General features: G+C 40.3%; 1 protein-coding gene across 5 annotated transcripts in view; it reads left to right on the top strand.

Annotated features, from left to right (window-relative positions):
• The window catches only part of MAK (male germ cell associated kinase), a 95,639-nt gene that overhangs the window by 53,290 nt on the left and 21,288 nt on the right, over window positions 1–21,061 (top strand). For 3 of the 5 annotated variants that reach the window (XM_077492184.1, XM_077492183.1, XM_077492181.1), the window contains exons 5-10: window positions 5,486–5,568; window positions 7,823–7,955; window positions 15,736–15,907; window positions 16,036–16,203; window positions 18,519–18,812; window positions 20,308–20,483. In XM_077492184.1, coding sequence (XP_077348310.1) covers window positions 5,486–5,568; window positions 7,823–7,955; window positions 15,736–15,907; window positions 16,036–16,203; window positions 18,519–18,812; window positions 20,308–20,483 — 1,026 coding nt within the window. Of the gene's footprint in view, window positions 1–1,930; window positions 2,011–5,485; window positions 5,569–7,822; window positions 7,956–15,735; window positions 15,908–16,035; window positions 16,204–18,518; window positions 18,813–20,307; window positions 20,484–21,061 lie in introns of those variants that run through there. The other 2 variants (XM_077492185.1, XM_077492182.1) reach the window with 2 other exon arrangements.

Genomic DNA, 21,061 nt, shown 5'->3' with positions numbered 1-21,061 from the left:
ACTTTTTGGTATTGTAAGTACCATCCCTGGTGCTTATTTTAAGAAACATCACCAAACTTAAGCTTTAAAAAACATATTCCAGGCCTAATTTCTGTCTTCTTATTATCTAGTCCCTTTAAAGACAATACTCTCCTCTAGATAGGCAAATTATGAAAAGACAAGCAGCCCAAGGGGATTTCTTCATTAGTGGTAGAAAGTAGAACAAATGTTTATTCACACAGCCCCACAGAAGTTCCCCATTCACAGGACAACAAAGAATACTTGGAACTGTAGTACTTTATCTGGCTGTATGGGGCTCTATTACTTTCTATTGAAAAGTCCCACCCACAAGGCACTAGCCATGTCTAGAGCCATCAAGTGTTGCACTAATCTAAAGCCGCCCATAGAATGTTTTAATCTCAGCTGGTTCAGCAGGAACTGGCTGAGATTCGTACCATGCATAGGCAGGGTGTTTGTACCCAAGTCTGTCCATCAATTGACTTGGGAACAACCAGCATGTCTGAGTTTTAGGATGCGATTATTGCCAGCGTCTATAGCCGCTAGCAATAATTACTGTGTACTTCCGGCAGGATGGCTCCCCACACCTGCTCGCCGGGAGAACAGAGTAGCTCTGCAGAAGGGATTCCCCATCAACACTGAATGTGTTCGTGGAATTGTGTGAGCAACTACTGGTTGCAGGAAAGAAAATTGCACCATCTATAGTCGGCTTTATGGTGCTTTTACACTGCCCCACTGCGATTTGGCTACATTTTTGGTGTAACACAATGTAACCACAGTTTTTGTACAAGTTACCTGTGGTTACTAATATAATTCTATTGTGTCCCGTGCTTTTGGTGCGTTTTCTGAAAGTGCACCAAATGTCATGTATACTGACATATATCTTTGGTGTGCTTTCAGAAAATGCCCAAGAAATGCAGGACATAATAGAAGTCTATGGGAAAGTGTTGGTAACCCCACACCAAAACACTATGTTGCACCCACACTGCGGCCAAACCTCAGCAGGACAGTTTGAAAATGCCCAATATTTATCACCTGCACTGAATGTGTCAATACTGCCGGCTGAAGACTGAAGATTTAAATTAGTGAGAAAACATCCACCCACGAGAAATACTTCTCATTCAATGTACAGTAAGTATTGTCCTTTGTGTTTATTAAAAAAACAAACCAAGACTTATGCCCCGTACACACAATCAGACTTTCAAACAACAAAACCATGCGATTTGTTTGAAGGTTGTTGGCTCCAACTTGTCTTGCATACGCACGGTCACACAAATGTTGGCCAACAATTACGAATGTAGTACAAGACGTACGTCGAGCCGATAAAAAGGAAATTCAATAGTCATGCGCCACTGTTTGGGCTCCGTCTGCTAATGTTGTGTTTGGTGAACATTGATTTCGAGCATGCGTGGACTTTTGTGCGTCGGACTTGTGTACATACAATCGGAAAGTCCGACAGCAAAAATTGGTTTGGGGAAAATTTGAGAACCTGCTAGCCAACATTTGTTGGCGGAAAGTCTGACAACAAATGTCCGATGGAGCATACACAAGGTCAGACTTTCCGCCAACAAGCTCACATCCAACATTTGTTGTTGGAAAATCCGATTGTGTGTACGGGGCATTAGGCTTTAAGGATGTATGCCAAATTTTGGTTGCAACGTGGTAATTGTAATCAATGTACAGTATTACATGAAATACATCTAATGAATGTGTATGGGGTCAGATCACTTAGGCAAAAATGTACAAAATCATTTAACAAACTTTTGGTGCTTTGGATGGCATTGTTTGTAAGGCATGTCGCCACAGACTTGGCAGATGCGGTTCTCAGTGCAGTCACCAATGACAAATGCAGCCATGTAAAAATATATACCCTGAGACTTTACACAAGCTCCCTTGTATCATTACTTGAAGTGTTTAATTTGTCTCTTCACAGAAATAAATTGTTCCCTGAGTCAGTCATCAGAAACATAATGTATCAGATTTTACAAGGCCTAGCCTTTATCCATAAGCACGGTAGGTTTACAAAGTGAGAACCGTGTGTAACCTTCCTTTCCTGGTAATGTATATTCATCATTTGATGTGATATCTTATTTAAACAGGGATGGACTGCTACCATATCATTACTAAAAGGGTGGGGTTGATATGCTAAAGGGATATTCACTGACAGCTTTAGTAAATCAACCCTACTGTGTAAATGGCAGATACATTTATATATTTAGGTGGAACTCTTCCAACCATTTAAATTGTAAAGCTCTGGTATTAGAGTGAGTTTTGGGCCTCCTTCATATGGCTATTTAGCTGCATCCACCAGATTCCAGCAGAAAGAATCAGCGGGTTCTTACGGCTGGAATTGCAGGTACAAGTGAATAACAGCAGCTGCTCAGCCTGCATAAACCTGACGGCAGCCGCCACTGTTCATATGTAGCCGCACACAAAGTAACCTAACCCAACCACAGGTATAGTGAGGAAAAAAAAGTATTTGATCCCCTGCTGATTTTGTACGTTTGCCCGCTGACAAAGAAATAATCAGCCTATAATTTTAACCACTTCAGCCCCAGAAGGATTTACCCCCTTAATGACCAGGCCATTTTTTGCGATACGGCACTGCGTCGCTGTAACTGACAATTGCGCGGTCGTGTTGTCAATGTTGTACCCAAACAAAATAGATTTTTGCCACAAATAGAGCTTTCTTTTGGTGGTATTTGATCACCTCTGCTTTTTTTATTATTTGCGCTATAAACAAAAAAAGCTTGACAATTTTGAAAAAAAAAAAACAATATTTTTTACTCTTTGCTATAATAAATATCCAAAATAAAATGTAAAAAAACAAATTCCTTTATCACTTTAGGCCAATATATACTTCTACATACTTTTGGCAATAAGCGTATATTGATTGGTTTGTGCATAAGTTATAGCGTCTACAAAAAGGGGGATAGATTTATGACATTTTTACCATCCTTTTTTTTTTAAACTAGTAATTGCGGTGATCAATAATTTTTTTGTCTGAACTGCAACATTGGGGCAAACGGATCGGACACTTTTTTGGGACCAATGACATTTATACAGCGATCGGTGCTAAAAAAAAATGCACTTATTACTGTATAAATGACACTGGCAGGGAAGCAGTTAACACTAGGGTGGCAATTTAAAAGGTTAAGTGTGTCCTAGGGAGGTGTTTCTAATTGTGGGGAGAGTGGACTGAAGTACAGAGAGATTGCTGTTCCTAATCATTAGGAACAGAGGATACACTGTTCTCCCCTGACAGAACGGGGATCTGCTTTGTTTACACTGGCAGATCCCCATTCTGCCTCTCTGTGGAGCGATCGTGGATGGCCGACGGACATTGCAGCCGCTGGCTACACACATCAGCTCCTGTGCTGTGCGTGGCCTACTGTATCTATTACACAGAGTGCTGTACCAGTACGGCAATTCACGCAATAGAGCCACCCTGTCGCAGTATAACTGCGGTGGCTGATCAGCAAGTGGTTAATGGTAAGTTTATTTTAACAGTGAGAGATAGAATAATAACAAACAAATCCAGAAAATCGCACTTCAAAAAAGTTATAAATTGGTTTGTATTTTAATTAATGAAATAGGTGTTTGACCCCTTCGCAAAACATGACTTAGTACTTGGTGGCAAAACCCTTGTTGGCAATCACAGAGGTCAGAATGTTCCTGTAGTTGGCCACCAGGTTTGCACACATCTCAGGAGGTATTTTGTTCTACTCCTCACTGCAGATCCTCTTGAAGTCATTAAGGTTTTTAGGCTGACGTTTGGTAACTCGATCCTTCAGCTCCCTCCACATATTTTCTATGGGATTAAGGTCTGGAGACTGGCTAGGCCACTCCAGGACTTTAATGTGCTTTTTCTTGAGCCACTCCTTTGTTGCCTTGGCCGTGTGTTTTGGGTCATTGTCTTGCTGGAATACCCATCCACGCCACATTTTTAATGCCCTGACTGAAGGAAGGAGGTTCTCGCCCAAGATTTGACAGTACATGACCCTGTCCATCATCCCTTTGATGCTGTGAAGTTGTCCTGTTCCCTTAGCGGGAAAACACCCCCAAAGCATAATGTTTCCACCTCCATGTTTGACTGAGGGGGTGGGGTTTTTGGGGTCATAGGTAGCATTCCACCTCCTCCAAACACTGTGTGTTGAGTTGATGCCAAAGAGCTTGATTTTGGTCTCATCTGACCACAACACTTTCACACAGTTCTCTGAATCATTCAGATGTTCATTAGCAAACTGCAGACGGACCCGTACATGTGTTTTCTTTAGCAGAGGGACCTTGTGGGTGCTGCAGGATTTTAGTCCTTCACGGCGTAGTGGTCCCAGCTGCCTTGACATAATTGACAAGATTCTCCCGTGTAGTTCTGGGCTGATTCAACAAATGATCATTGAAACTCCACAAAGTGCGATCTTGCATGGATCCCCAGACCGATCGAGATTGATCGTTTTTTGTGCTTCTTAAATTTGCGAATAATCGTACCATTTGTTGTCACCCTCTCACCAAGCTGCTTGGCGATGGTATTGTAGCCCATATCAGCCTTGTGTAGGTCTACAATCTTGTCCCTGACAACCTTGGACAGCTCTTTGGTCTTGGCCATGGTGGAGAGATTGGAATCTGATTAATTGCTTCTGTGGACAGGGGTTTTTCATACAGGTAACAAGCTGCGATTAAGAGTACTCCCTTTAAGAGAGTGCTCCTAATCTCAGCTTGTTACCTGTATAGAACACACCTGGGTGCCAGAAATCTTGCTGATTGATAGGGGATCAAATACTTATTTCACTCATTAAAATCCAAAATCAACTTATAACTTTTTTGAAATGCGTTTTTCTGGATATTTTTGTTGTTATTCTGTATATAACTACTATTGAAATGATAGACTGATCATTTCTTTGTCAGTAGGAAAATATACAAAAATACTTTTTTCCCTGACTGTACCGCCATGATGTGCAGCTACATGTGCATATTGGTGGCCGCTGTCAGCTTGTCATTGGTTTATAGAGCTATTCGCTTGCGATTCCAACCACAAGAATCAGCTGATTCTTTCTGCTGGAATCTGGTGGATGCAGCACAACGGCCATATGAAGGAGGCCTCAATCTACAGATATATATTTCTCTTTTAACAGAAGCCGTGATCTTGAAATATGCATTCTTTACCTACACTGTTCTTTTTCTTGCTTCAGCTTTGAAAGAGGACCACTGATACCATTTGGATGAATAGAGGGTAGATGATAATGTGCATTCAGCAAATTGGTCACATCAGATTGCTGTATAGGCTCATTTTACAATGTATGAAAACACTCACCTTGGCAGAGAATAAAATTAGCATTGAAACAAGATACACAAATATACTGGAGACTGGTTTATGTCTTTTGATGAGACTTCTAAATGGTATCAAGAGGCCTTGTGATTTTCATTTCCTTTCATTACTATTTATTCTTTTCTTTTCTGCTTCTGCTTTCCTACATCCCCGTCTTGGCAGAGAGAATAAGATGTTCACTGAGAGTGAAATAAGGAACATTATGTTTCAGGTGCTTTCTGGCTTAGCCTTTATACACAAGCATGGTAAGCATTTAGAATGCCATTTTTCATTTGCACCCTAAGTGTTAGTTACTGAAGTTTCGTTATATGCCCTATTATATACTATCCCTATTTATTATTGTTGTATTATATTTTTATAGTAAATTGTTTGGTAAACTATACATGCATTAGTCATTTTATATGAAGTAGATTTTGTATACAGTATCTGTAAATCCCTGTGTAAATTGACAGTGCTATATAAGTAACTGTAATAAATAAAGTAATAAAATGAAATGTAGAACAGCACCCTGTGTCAGTATCTGTAAATAGGGGATTCATTCTTTCCTAAGCTTAAAGTAGAATGAAACCTAAAACCAAAAATACAATATGTTGCAACTTACCAATCATTAGATGTGGTGGCTGCTTTTGTTTTTTGTTTTTTTAGGCTTTTCCCACTGTTTTCACCTGGTGATCTGCCCACTTACACACCTCCTATATTTGAGTGCCCTCACTCTGGATGAAGGAGCACAAGGGGCACTTTAGCAGCACTGGGGAGAGGGGAGTGATAGATGCACTATCAGATTTAGATACACTATTTTGCACAGATTGAGCTCCAGCTAAAACATTAAAACTCATGCATTTTGTGACCGTTACACCCCCCCCCCCCCTTTATTTCCAGCTTATTTGTTTGGTACCTTATCAGTCTTTTATATATACATTATATTCTTTGTCTAGAGTTCATTGTTACTGCTCACATTTATTGTTTATCGTAGTACTGCCACAATCTTTTGTAAATGCACAATGTCTATGGCTGGATTCACACTTGTGGATTTCTCTGCATCCAGTTCACATAGCAGGAGATTGTGACCAGCTCTCTCCGCAGCAGCCCTGGTGCGAATTACAAAATTCGGGCCGAAATTGGACCTGAAATGGTGAATGGAGACGCACCAGACTCCTGCTGTGAGCCACTGCATGTTCTAGTGTGAACCCAGCCTCAATAAGGAATTGCATAAAAAAAAACAAAAAAGAAGCTGAGCTCCAGCTAATGCCCCGTACACACGAGTGGATTTTCTGTCAGACAAAACTTGGATGGTTTTTCCGACAGAATTCCGCTCAAGCTTGGCTTGCATACACACGGTCACACAAACGTTTTCTGAATTTTCGACTGTCAAGAACGCGGTGACGTACAACACTACGACGAGCCGAGAAAATGAAGTTCAATGCTTCCGAGAATGCGTCGGATTGTTTCCGAGCATGCGTAGGAATTTTGCAAATTTGTACAGACTTTTGGAATTTCCGATCGGAACCTTTTCCGACCAAAAAATTTAAAACAGGCGCTCAATCTTTTGCTGGCCAAAATTACGCCAGCAAAAGTCCAATGGAGCATACACACGATCGCATTTTCCGACCAAAAGCTCTCATCAGACTTTTGCTGGCGGAATTTCCGATTGTGTGTACAGGGAATAAGTCTCTATTCATACTTGTGCAACTTGTCATGCAACTTTGGACATCAAAGTTGTATGACAAGTTGTTCCTCATGTTTTCCAATGATAACCAATCATATAAGTGCGACTTAAAATGGAGCAGCATCTTTAAAGTAGTTCATGCACTACTTTGGTCCAACTTTCATACAACTTGAGGGCCATAGACTTCAATGTTAACCCTCAAAAGTTGCATGGAAGTTGTACCTGGATGTGATACAATGCAACAGTTGTCCCTTATCAATGGTCAAAGCCAAAGTCATATTCAAGTTTCACTCATCCAAAGTTGCATCAAAGTTGGTAAAACTTTGGTGGCGTACAAGTGTGAATGGAGCCTAACACTATATAAGAAGTTACAGCAAACAGTTTTCTTTTCCTTTTGGGATAAAAGTTTTGCATAAATAAATAAAAGCTAATCGTTATAAGCACCAATGTCACTGGTAAATGGTTTGTGTTAACCCTCTAACTGCTAAATCTGCAGGGCAGATTTTTCTGTTGAAAAACAACAGATTTATTTGCAGGATCACTTGGTAAAAATAAGGGTAAGAAAGCCTAAAAAAAATACTAATGTAGCCACCACATGTCAGAATTGGTAAGCTGCGATATAATAAATGTTTGCTTTTGGGTTTAATACTGCTTATCATTTCAAGTTTTTGTCTTAAGATACTGTCCTGACTTTTTGGGGGGGCATTATAGGCATTCATGGGTGTCGAGCACAAAATCTTTATACTGTTATTCTTTCATTTCATTTTTTCAGTTAATTTTTAAAATGTGGGCATGTTTTGTTCTCACTCCTTTTTTTCCTTTTGCTGGGTCAGGGTTTTTTCATCGGGATATGAAACCTGAAAATCTTTTATGTATGGGTCCGGAGCTTGTGAAAATAGCTGATTTTGGGTTAGTACGAGAACTGCGATCTCAGCCGCCCTATACAGATTATGTGTCCACCCGATGGTAAGTTACCTATAGTAGTTAATAATGTGTATACCGTTTAATATGGAATATGGGTTCGTAATAAACATATATATTGAAAATAGAACAAGGGATATTTCTTACAAAGCATTACAGGTAGTCATTTTCACTCTAGGTCTAGGTCTGTTTGCCCTAACTGCTTCTTAGGAATTGGGTAATCATGAGCTGATTCATGTGAACTTGTACTTAGCATAAGCATACTGTACATTACCGTCCCCATGTTTCTCCAACATCACACAATCTTATGAATATTTTTGAGTATAGAGGAACATGGCACATTCCCCTTGCTTCCTCTCTGTGCATTGCTGGGTGCTGAACATAGATTTGTGTAAGTTTCAACTTGCTTATAAGGTTAAAGTACGAACAGAAATCTTTGCAGTCTGGTGGTGGAGTATAGGGCATTTAAGCAGAGCTCTAGGTGAACTAGGGCTGCAACTAACGATTATCTTCATAATCGATTAGTTGGGCGATTATTGTTTCGATTAACTGCTTACCGACCAGCCACAACAGTTCTACTGCGACAGATTGGCTCGGCTGCGCGAATTGCTGTTATGTTACGTTGCTTCGCTCTGTGCCCACTAGGGGGGCACACGAGTGATCGCGACCGCTGGGCTCCCGCGATCGCTCGTGACACGGCGAGAACCGGGATCTCTGTGTGTTAACACAGCGATCCCGGCTCTCTGAGGAGAGAAGATAATAATAATGATAATAAAAATGCTATAAATCTATCCCGTAATTTGTAGACGCTATAACTTTTGGGCAAACCAATCAATATACGCTTATTGAGATTTTTATTACCAAAACTATGTAGAAGAACACATAATCTGAGAAAAAATTAGCTTTTTTTTTAAAAAAAAATGGGGATATTTATTATAGTAAAAAGTACAAAATATTGTTTTGTTTTGTTTTCAAAATTGTCACTCTTTTTTTGTTTATAGCACAAAAAAGAAAAGCAAAAAGAAAAAATAGTTGCGCTAAAAATGAAAACACTGATAATAAACCAGTGCTAAAAGATGGGATGAAAATACACAGTAGTGACCAAAGAATGAAAAAAAGTTATTGACAAACTAAATAATGTGATTATATGGGTAAAATTATGTGAATAAACAGATAGAAAGTCCCAAGAAATATATATATATATATAAGTCCAAATTATTGAACAGCTGAAATGATAAAAGTGCAATCTTCCATTACCAAAAAGTGCAGAACACCATAAGGAATACATGCTTACCAGAAGGCAAGCAAAGATCGCTTGCGGCTATACACCCAGCCAGGGACTTTATCCTAGAGGGTCTCTGGGGCAAACACCTCAGAGGGTGCCAAACCACAGGAACACAATAAGATCGGTGGACCGGTGGTCCAGAAATAGGATATTGCCAAAATTCTCGAGTGTGTATCAGATGTCACCCAGAAATAGAAAGAAGGGAACCTCCCATAGTGTAATACTGGCATAGGCGTTTTTAATAGAAAAGATAAAAAACTCACAAACATAGGATAAAAACAGCATGAATAGCCGGCCGGCTTGCGAACGCTGTTCGCTCAGAAAGTCAAACGCAGTGACATCGGCACATTCTGCAAAGAATAAAAACCACAGAGATCATCAAATACCACCAAAAGAAAGCTCTATTTGTGGGGGGAAAAAAAGGACATCAATTTTGTTTGGGTACAATGTTGCACGACCACAGAATTGTCAGTCAAAGCAACGCAGTACCAAATCGCAAAAAATGGCCTGGTCATTCAGCAGCCAAATCTTCCGGGGCTGAAACGGTTAATCGGTTAATAACCTTAAAAAAAGAGTGCTGTATAATTTAGTTAATATGTAAAGTTTAAAAAAAAGGCAATTTATTCTTAAATACCTATACGCAGTGGTAAATATAAATAACCTAATATATGGTTAGGGAGCAAAATATCGAATCCACTCTGAGAATAACAGACAGAAGAGATATGTTGTATATACTACTAGAGGTTGAATCTGGTAAATATCATCAGACTCGGAGTTTTTTTTTTAAAGAAAAAAAAAAGTTAAAGACTGTTTTGCAAATTTTCAAACAGAACTGTAATATATTATATGCTGGCCATACAAAAGCAATGTCTTCCTTCCAAAAAAATGTCATTTTAAGAACGTTTGTTTGATTTTCTTATTGTTAGTGGGGTCAAATCGACGTTTGTTTTCAACCACAGTGATGGGAACATTTATAAATAATAGAAAACTGCTTGGTCAAAGGAATTTTTAGACAGTGAATGTGGTTTTCGCTCAGAAATTTAATTTAATTATATAGTGTTAGAACGTTAAAAGCAAGTGAAAATTTCAAACGACATTCTTTCATTCAGCTTATGTACAAAGATTTTTCATATGAATATTCTCGTTTGAAAATTGATGCAAAAATGCACGACATACTTTTCTGCAACTTCTCCATTGAAGTCTATTAAACCATAAAAAGCACAGTTTTGCGTTGAAAAAAGTCCTTGACCCTTTCCAAATACGCAGCAACTGAAAAAAGCCTAGATGTGAACTTGTCCCATAGGAAACCATGTTAAATGAACTGTAGTGCGTTTCTGCAAAAAGTACCAAAAAACCCTATAGGTGTGACCCAGGCCTAATACGTTTAGTAGCAGCAAAATGCTTTTTTTATTTCATCTGTCATAATGGGGTTAAAAAAACAAAACTTAGCCCTTCATAGTACAAAAAGAGCAAATAATTGCTACTGTAAGGGGTTAATTTATACTGTGGAACATGAAGGGTGGGAGGGAGATATAAATCTTTTATATTAAAGTAGTACTAAAACCTGAGAGTTTACTTGAAATGTAATTATAATCCCTTCTACCTCCTCCAGTCTATCAGCCTCCACCTTCTGGTTTCAAATGCTGATCTTCCCTGCACACAGTCTTTAACCACTTGAGGACCGCCGTATTGCCATTGTACGTCAGCACAATGGCACAGGCAGGCATAATCACGTACATCTACGTGATTGCCTTCCAGCGGGTGGGGGGTCCGATCGGACCCCCTCCCGCTGGTTACGGCGGTCCGATTCGGTCCAGGAGCGCTTCGTGATGAGGGGATGGCCGTTGGTTTTCGGCCACCCCCTCTGGATCGCTCCTGGCCAATGAGAAGCTTCCTCCCCTGTGTATTGTTTACACAGGAAGGAGGAAGTGATGTCATTCTCCTCGGGGCGGTCTTTTTGACCGGACTACGAGGAGAACAGTAAAAGTAAGTGTGCACCAACACTACACTGACATGTAGGTACACACAGGCACACAAACCCCCCCCGATCGCCCCCCGATCCCCCCCTCCCCCCCCAGTCACAGTGTCACTGATTGCATTGATCATTTCTTTACTGATCAATGCATTCAGTGTCAGTTGTGACAGTAAAAACTGTCAGGACAGTTAGTGTTAGGTCCAGGGTAGCCCCCTATCACCCCCCAATAAAGATTTAACCCCCTGATTGCCCCTAGAGTTAACCCTTTCACCCCCTTTTGCCAGTGTCACTAAGCGATCATTTTTCTGATCGCTGCTAGTGTCGCTAGGTAGCTAGTTATTTTTTTAGGTTCACCGCCAGGTTTTTATAGCGCTAGGTACCCCGATATACTACCCAATAATGTTTTTAACCCCCTGATTGCCGCTAGTTAACCCTTTCACCCCCTTTTGCCAGTGTCACTAAGCGATCGTTTTTCTGATCGCTGCATTAGTGTCGCTACAGTCGCTAGGTAGCTAGTTATTTTTTTAGGTTCACCGCCAGGTTTTTATAGCGCTAGGTACCCCGATATACTACCCAATAATGTTTTTAACCCCCTGATTGCCGCTAGTTAACCCTTTCACCCCCTTTTGCCAGTGTCACTAAGCGATCATTTTTCTGATCGCTGCATGTGTCGCTAGGTAGCTAGTTATTTTTTTAGGTTCACCGCCAGGTTTTTATATCGCTAGGTACCCTGATATACTACCCAATAATGGTTTTAACCCCTTGATTGCCGCTAGTTAACCCTTTCACCCCCTTTTGCCAGTGTCACTAAGCGATCGTTTTTCTGATCGCTGCATTAGTGTCGCTACAGTCGCTAGGTAGCTAGTTATTTTTTTAGGTTCACCGCCAGGTTTTTATAGCGCTAGGTACCCCGATATACTACCCAATAATGGTTTTAACCCCCTGATTTCCGCTAGTTAACCCTTTCACCCCCTTTCACCAGCGATCACAGTATAAGTGTCACTGGTGACGCTGGTTAGCCAGTTAGTTATTTAGGTTCCCCGTCAGGTTTTTATATAGCGCCAGGGACCCCCATATACTACCTAATAAAAATTTGAACCCCCTGATTGCCCCTAGTTAACCCTTTCACCACTGATCACCGTATAAGTGTTACGGGTGACTCTGGTTAGTTTGTTTTTTATAGCATTTTATATTCAAATCCGGAAGGCAGTGCTTGGTTTTCGGGGTCCCGTACGTGGCTAGGCTCCCAAAAAGTCCCCCACATGTGGTATCCCCGTACTCGGGAGAAGCAGCAGAATTTATTTTGGGGTGTAATTTGACTTCTGCACATAGCATGTGTGAGCAATATATCATTTAGTGACAACTTTGTGCAAAAAAAAAAAAAGTTTGTAATATTCCCGCAACTTTTGGCAAAATATAAAATATTCCATGGACTCAACATGCCTCTCAGTAAATAGCTTGGGGTGTCTACTTTCCAAAATGGGGTCATTTGGGGGGGTTTTGTGCTATTTTGGCATTTTATGGCCTTCGAAACTGTGATAGGTAGTGAGGAGTTAAATCAAAAATTTGCACCCTTAGAAATCCTGAAGGTGGTGATTGGTTTTCGGGGTGCCGTGCGCGACTAGACTCCCAAAAAGTCCCACACATGTGGTATCCCCGTACTCGGGAGAAGCAGCAGAATGTATTTTGGGGTGTCATTTCACATATGCCCATAGCATGTGTGAGCAATATATCATTTAGTGACAACTTGGTGCAAAAAAAAAAAAGTTTGTAATATTCCCGCAACTTGTGGCAAAATATAAAATATTCCATGGACTCAACATGCCTCTCAGTAAATAGCTTGGGGTGTCTACTTTCCAAAATGGGGTCATTTTGGGGGGTTTTGTGCTATTTTGGCATTTTATGGCCTTCGAAACTGTGATAGGTAGTGAGGAGTTAAATCAAAAATTTGCACCCTTAGAAATCCTGAAGGTGGTGATTGGTTTTCGGGGTGCCCTGCGCGACTAGACTCCCAAAAAGTCCCACACACGTGGTATCGCCATACTCGGGAGAAGTAGCGGAATATATTTTGGGGTGCAATTCCACATATAACCATGGCATGTGTGAGCAATATATAATTTAGTGACAACTTTTTGTAAAAAAAATTTTTTTTTTTTTTTTTTTGTCATTATTCAATCCCTTAGGACAAAAAAAATAAATATTCAATGGGCTCAACATACCCATCAGCAATTTCCTTGGGGTGTCTACTTTCCAAAATGGGGTCATTTGGGGGGGATTTGTACTGCCCTGCCATTTTAGCACCTCAAGAAATGAGATCGGCAGTCATAAATTAAAAGCTGTGTAAATTCCAGAAAATGTACTCTAGTTTGTAGACGCTATAACTTTTGCGCAAACCAAAAAATATACGCTTATTGACATTTTTTTTACTAAAGACATGTGGCTAAATAAATTTTGCCCTCAATGTATGACTAAAATTTAGTTTATTCGATTTTTCTTATAACAAAAAGAAGAAAATATCTTTTTTTTTCCAAATTTTCGCTCTTTTTCCATTTATATCGCAAAAAAAAAAAATCGCAGAGGCAATCAAATACCATCAAAAGAAAGCTCTATTTGTGGGAAGAAAAGGACGCAAATTTCGTTTGGGTGCAATATTGCATGACCGCGCAATTACCAGTTAAAGCAGCGCAGTGCGAAATTGCAAAAAGACCTCTGGTCCTTAAGGTGTTTATTGGTCCGGAGCTGAAGTGGTTAAAGTCTTGTTTTTTTTTTTAGTTAAAAACATTAAACCTGTTATACTTGCTCTGTGTAATGGTTTTGCACAGATTAGTCCTGATTCTCCTCTTCTAGGGTCCCCGACTGCTGCTTCTGGCTCTTTTTGCCTTTAGAATGCCCCAATAGCAGCTGCAAAGTATAGTATAGAGCGCCCCTATAGCAAGGTAAAGAAAACTTCTGCCTTTAGAACCACACACTTCCTGCCCAGGACTACATGTCCCATGAGGCATCGCTCCTCACACATTCACATTCACAAGTTCTCAGTCACTTACTGACATGTATGGATGGTGTACTGGGCTGTATGTGTGCTGCACTGTAAAACCTGATATGTAACAAATAATGCATTCTGTATGCAGGCCAACTAATCAGCTGGCCGATTAATTGATTAAATTCATAGTCGATTAATCGATTAGTTGTTTCGGTCCTAAAGTGAACCTATAACTTTGCCTAGAATAAGCAAAGTACAAGCTAACCTTAAAGGTATGCAATCCCAAAACTGGATACTCATTTTTACAAGAACAGGTTCAGTCATCTGTCACCTGGAATCACCTTGGTGAAACCTTTGAGGAAATCTGTGCCCTAAGATAGCCTGTATTAGGATGTCAGTATCCTCACTTTTTACTCTTACTCTATACTATAGAGCAGGGGTCTCCAAACTTTCTTAACAAAGGGCCAGTTTACAGTTTTTCAGACATTTTGGGGGGCTGGTCTGTCTGGGTTAGTCAAAAAATGCCCAGGCATCAGTGTAAGTAAACAATGTCCCATCAATGGTATTAGTGTGAGGAATAGTGCCCCATCGTTAGTATTAATGTGAGGAATAATGCCCCATCATTGGTATCAGTGGAAGGAATAGAGCCCCATCATTGGTATTAGTGGGATGAATAGTGCCCCATCATTGATATTAGTAGAAGGAATAGTGCCCCATCAATGGTATCAGAGGAAGGAATAGTGCCCCAGCATTGGTATAAGTGGGAGGAATGGTGCCTCATCATTGGTGTCAGTGGGAGGAATGGTGCCCCATCATTGGTGTCAGTGGGAGGAATGGTGCCCCATCATTGGTGTCAGTGGGAGAAATGGTGCCCCATCGTTGGTGCAGTGGGAGGAATGGTGCCCCATCGTTGGTGCAGTGGGAGGAATGGTGCCCCATCGTTGGTGCAGTGGGAGGAATGGTGCCCCATCGTTGGTGCAGTGGGAGGAATGGTGCCTCATCGTTGATGTTAGTGGGAGGAATGGTGCCTCATCATTGGTATCAGTGGGAAAAATAGTGCCCCATCATTGGTGTCTGTGGGAGAAATCGTGCCTCATCATTAAAGTCTGTGGGAGAAATGGTGCCTCATCATTAATGTCTGTGGGAGAAATGGTGCCTCATCATTGATGTCAGTGGAAGGAATAGTGCCCCATCATAGGTGTCAGTGGGAGGAATAGTGCCCCATAATTGATGTCAGTGGGAGGAATGGCGCCCCTTCTTGGTTTCACTGGGAGTAAAGCCCCAAGGGCTGGATATAGACAGGCAAAGGGCTGCAGTTCGGAGACCACTGCTATAGAAGATATCGAACATAAAGCAAAGTAATACCAATGACATACAAGTGTGCCAGTGCTTCAGGATCTCTCCTACAATATCCTTTAATTTGGGAACCCGAGTAATCCATTTTGGGTGGACTTTAACTCTGTTCTCTTCCATGTCTAAAAAAATGTACCTGCCAATGTGCAGTATTAGCTGTGGATTTCTACACTGGAATATGCCAAGTATATAGACATTTGTCCAACCATAGATATGTTGTTTTCCCATGCAGGTACAGGGCTCCCGAAGTGTTGCTGAGATCTTTAACTTATAGCTCTCCCATAGACATATGGGCAGTTGGGAGTATTATGGCTGAATTGTATACCCTCAGACCCCTCTTCCCTGGAACAAGCGAGGTTGACGAGATCTTTAAAATCTGCCAGGTTCTGGGTACACCAAAAAAAGTAAGTTGTGTTTCCCCCACTTGATATATCAGTCAAATGATGGGTGTGATAGATTAGCTGCCAAACATGTCAAGAATTTCATGTATCTCCTATTTTAAGCAAACACAACCATTACATTTACTTTGCAGAGTGACTGGTCTGAAGGATATCAGCTTGCATCGGCCATGAATTTCCGCTTTCCACAGTGTGTCCCGATAAACCTGAAAACTCTGATACCCAATGCCAGTGAAGAGGCATTAACACTAATGAGAGACATGCTGCATTGGGACCCCAAAAAGCGCCCCACAGCCAGTCAGGTAATTGATATGTTCACCCTTTATTTTATAAAGAATCAGGAATTTGCCATAAAATAATTTTAAAGCGAACCTGTCATAAAGTAAACAAGGCAGGGAGAGAACCATTGGAGAGGAAGCCAACGTAGTGGGAGGGAGAATCTGCTTTGAGAGGTAGGAAATGCAAGGGATTTGATGTCTGAAAGTGAAATTCCCTAGTGAACTTAAAAATCCTTTCTGCAGACAAAATACCATGCCAGTAAGTGTGTGTTTTATTGTATGAAATTATACATTTACAGTGCCTTGAAGAAGTATTCATACCCTTCAAATTTTCCACATTTTGTCATGTTACAACCAAAAACCTAAATGTATTTGATTGGGATTTTATGTTATAGCCCAACACAAATGTAGGCCACACTTTTCAGATATTTATTTGTAAAAAATAATTGAAAACCATTTATCATTTTTCTTCCACTACACACACAGTTATGTGCCACTTTGTGTTGGTCTATCACATAAAATCCAAATAAATTACATTTACGTTTTTGGTTGCAAAGTGACAAATGTGGAAAATTTCAAGAGGTATGAATACTTTTTCAAGGCATTGTAACTATGACTAGTGGCGCCATTAGAGAAAGAATGTATTTTAGTACCAAGGTGCATTCTACTAGATCTGTGAGTGCCTTTTAGCCTCAAGCACAGGGTTTTCCATATTTTCAAGGCTGCCATTTGGCCTTCTGTTCACTAGGTTCTGCCAGGTGAATGTTGAGTCCTCATCTGATGCTAGCTTTGGGGTGTAGGGTCCTTCAGGTGGCTTTCGGAGCTGCAGGCAGTCCCTAGTTTTCTTGGGACCTCTTAGCATTGGTTTGCTGTGTTGCCCATGTCTCAGTAGGACTGCTTTTGGATTTCCTGAAGGTGAAAGACTTCCCGTGTCCCTCAATGAACTAAAAAAATGTTTATTTTACTGTGAGTACAAAAATCCTATTTTAACCACTTGCGGACCACCCCACATACATCTACTGCGGCAGGGCTGCCGCTGTGTGCTGGATCACTTATCTGGTACATGATCAGTCCTTCTGGGTAAGGCGTGTGTGTGTGCACGTGCCATCCCAGCTGTGCTGTGATTTGCTACAGCACCAGCCGATCAGTGAGTTCTGGCCAATGATTGATCGCTGGGACCTGCTGATCGGCTCCATTATTCATGTAAGAGAGCTTTGTGTTGTAAACCACACAGAACTCTGTACACTGACAGATGATCTTACTGTTTTTTTTTCCCCTACAAAGCAGGGATAAAAAAAAACAACAAGATCGCTTATTAAAAGCAGCACATATTACACACATTGTTGGACACACAGTTAACCCCTTAATCACCTCTAGATGTTAACCGCTTCCCAGCCAGTGCCACTGTTACAGTGACAGTGTATAGTATTAGCACTGACCACTGTATTAGTGTCACTATTGATGTCAGTGCCAGTTAGTGTACCCCCCAGCCAGTGTCAGATTCTCCGCCACACTATTACAGACACACTATAAGTCATTGATCACCGCCATTACTAGCTTAAAAAAAAAAATCACATAAATATCCCATAGTTTAGAGACGCTATAACTTTCCTGCAAACCAAATAATATAAACTTACTGGGATTTTTTTTTTTACCAAAGACATGTAGCAGAATACATTGTGGTCTAAATTCATGAAGAAATTCGATTTTTTACATTTGGTATTGGATATATTTTATAGCTGAATGTAAAAAATATTGTTTTTATTTTGAAAATTTTCATTCTTGTTTGGTTTATATAATAATAATAAAAAAAAAAAACTGTGGTGATAAAATAACACCAAAAGAAAGTTCTACTTGTGTGAAAAAATTTTTAATGAATGTAATTTGCGTACAGTGTTGCATGACCATGCAATTGTTAGTTAAAGTAGCTCAGTGCTGAATAGCAAAAACATGGCCTGGTCATGAAGGGGGTAAAATCTTCCAGAGGGCAGGTGGTTAATGTGCATGCAACCCCACCCCCCCCCATGTTTTACATCTTTAACTGTATGCATGTGTATGGACATGATACCACTGTAAAATAAATGACATTATGGTTTCATAACACTCAATAGATGTTTTTTTAGTCCGTTCAGCAAGAATGCATTAACTCTGGTTAACCCTTTTTAGTAGCATAGGGGTACTTTTATCAAACTCACTCTTCGTAGCGCTAAATTTATAATAGTATCTATCTCCTGAAATGTCACTGAACATGCACATATTGATTTTTGTATGACTTTGGAACAATGAAAAATTGAAGAAAGTGATTTTTTTTTATATTTTTATTTTTTTACTGTATTAAGGCTTTAAGGTACCCGTATTTTCAAGTTGGACATGCACTGGGCCCTCCAGCACAAGTTGTGGAACAGAAAAAGGCTGTAAATAAGCCAGCACAATCCATTGAGCCTCAGGCGCTCTTTGAGATAAAAAAGCAATCTTCCTCTCCTCCTAATGCACCAGAGAAAACATCAAATGACTCCCCTGCTCCAAGCAGACCCCTCCAGCAAATACAGCTGCCACAAAGCACAGCTGACAACCAGCTGCCATCCAAGCATCCTCAGGTGATTCTTCCCAACATCAGGAAAGTCATATCACCGGTAAGTAACTAGTAACGTAATGTCGTATACTTTATATACGTTTCACAAACAATGATTGCATACGTGTCATTTTTACTCTGAATATATTTCACAATTACCATAGGCATACTATCTTAAAGTGTACATCTCTGTAGTGCATACTTATTTCTCAATGTTTTGCACCTGTAATATCACTGCAAGTACAGAAAGATACACATTGATCTGCCACAAATCCAGTGAGCCAGTGATCCAGTATTTTTTGTTTCAGCTGGCAAGTCAATGAAGAGATGTGCTGCATGCTTTTTTTTAATTTTCTATTTTTTTCATTTTTCCCTGACTTTAAAGTGATACTAAACAGACACTGTTTAATTTACATGATCCCTTCTCTTTCTGTATATGGATAATGGCACTGTAATTATTTAATAAATACCCTTTTCCTAATCAATATACTGCTGTCACATGACCCAGGTCTTTCCCAGCCTGTCTGCAGGGAAACATAAGCAGGAGGAGCTTCTAGTCCTCTGGTCACATGTTCAAAAAATAAAACAGCCTTTGGGATACAGAGTAAAAAAAAAATATATCAATAAACTTAAATCATCATAGAAATGTATATTTGAAATCAAATCTTTATTATTTCTTTATTATTTATAGATTTCTGCCAGTCACATGCTGTGGCCCCGCCTATGTCTTAGAACAGGGATCTTCAAAATACAGCCCTCCAGCTGTTGCAGAACTACATGTCCCATGAGGCATTGTAAAACTCTGACATTCACAGACATGACTAGGCATGATGGAAATTGTAGTTCCTGAACAACTGGAGAGCCATAGTTTGGAGACCCCTGTCTTAGAACAACAAGGAGGTGAAGCCTCCATCAATCTACATGCAATATCCCACCACCTTTGTGTTTAGTTTGTTAGTGGGCATGGAGGGAGGAGGGATGGAGTGGGCTTTCATTTACCACTGTGTATATGCCTACATGTGTGTCTCTATAGTTAGATGGGCTGCTCAGATGTGATAGGGAGGAAATGCTCAGCATAGAAACTTGCTGAGCATGTGTAGAAGCTGCCAACGCCTTTCTACAAAATCTCCAACTGCATTGGGGACATGGTCAAAGGGGAGAGGCAGAGAACAGCAGGATCAACCAGGTTTTTTGCAGAATACAGAAAACAAATCTTGGTGAGTATGAACAGCATGTAAGACTGCATTCATTGATAGTTTTTTATGACGTGGGTTTAGTGGGTTCGTTTAAAAACTGGTTATTGTTTTTATGTAGTAATAAAGTAGTTATTCACTGTGAGCAAGTTTGCCTTAGAATCTCATAAAGATCTAACACAGATGCCTGCTTCTGTTGAGAGGTGTAGTGCACCAGTGATAGCCTTGGACAGGTTGAACACTGGCAAAAATAGGTTGTTGCTATAAAAAAATACAGGGTTGTATTTTGTTTTTTTGTTTTTTTTTTACTTCAGAACCTGGAAAAAGAAAACTTAATAAATCTCACATCTTTCCCCATCACAGAAACCAACGGTCGGTGGACCACAGAACAGTGCTGCTAACGTAAAGCATGGAAGGCGGCGCTGGGGGCAGTCAGTTCTGAAGGACAGCTGGGATGAGTTTGACACAGACTTTGGTATTTCTTTTTCAAAGAAGCCTAGCATGACAATGGTTAAAGAGAACAAAAATGATGATTTGGAGTAAGTCTCATGTCTAATTGTGTTTGTGACAAGTTACCATAATTGCCGATAAGTAAAGAAAAAATGTTCAATCTTTTGATGAGGTTAAGTTAAGTTTATTGTGTTGTAATGTTGTTACCTTCATGCATGCGATCTGCAGCTTCAACGTTTTTAACCCGAAGGGGGAGATTTACTAAAACCGAAGCACTCAGAATCTGATGCAGCTGTGTATAGTAACCAATTAGCTTCTAACTTCAGCTTGTTCAATGAAGCTTTGACAATAAAACCTGGAAGCTGATTGGTTTCTATGCAGAGCTGCCCCAGATTTTGCACTCTCCAGTTTTAGTAAATCCCCCCTCCCCCCCCCAAAGTGTCTCTGTCATCTCCGTTACACTCTGGGTGTTGAGGGTTTTCTATCCTAAAAGGCTGACACATGGTATGGAGAGATTACGGAGCTTCATTCAATGATTGGCACTTTAAAGCTGCAAATTCAAGGATTGGGTACAATCATCCTAATTTGATACTACTGGTTGGTCATATCCCTGTGACTGTCCACCCCCTTCCTCGGATACTATGTCACTAAAGTGACTGTTCAGCTC

This window comes from Lithobates pipiens, unplaced genomic scaffold (assembly GCF_037356315.1).
Source record: "Lithobates pipiens isolate NorthernLeopardFrog02 unplaced genomic scaffold, aLitPip1_a1.2 Scaffold_19, whole genome shotgun sequence".
NCBI classification, from domain to species: Eukaryota; Metazoa; Chordata; class Amphibia; order Anura; family Ranidae; genus Lithobates; species Lithobates pipiens.
This window is presented reverse-complemented; position numbering and strand designations above follow the sequence as displayed.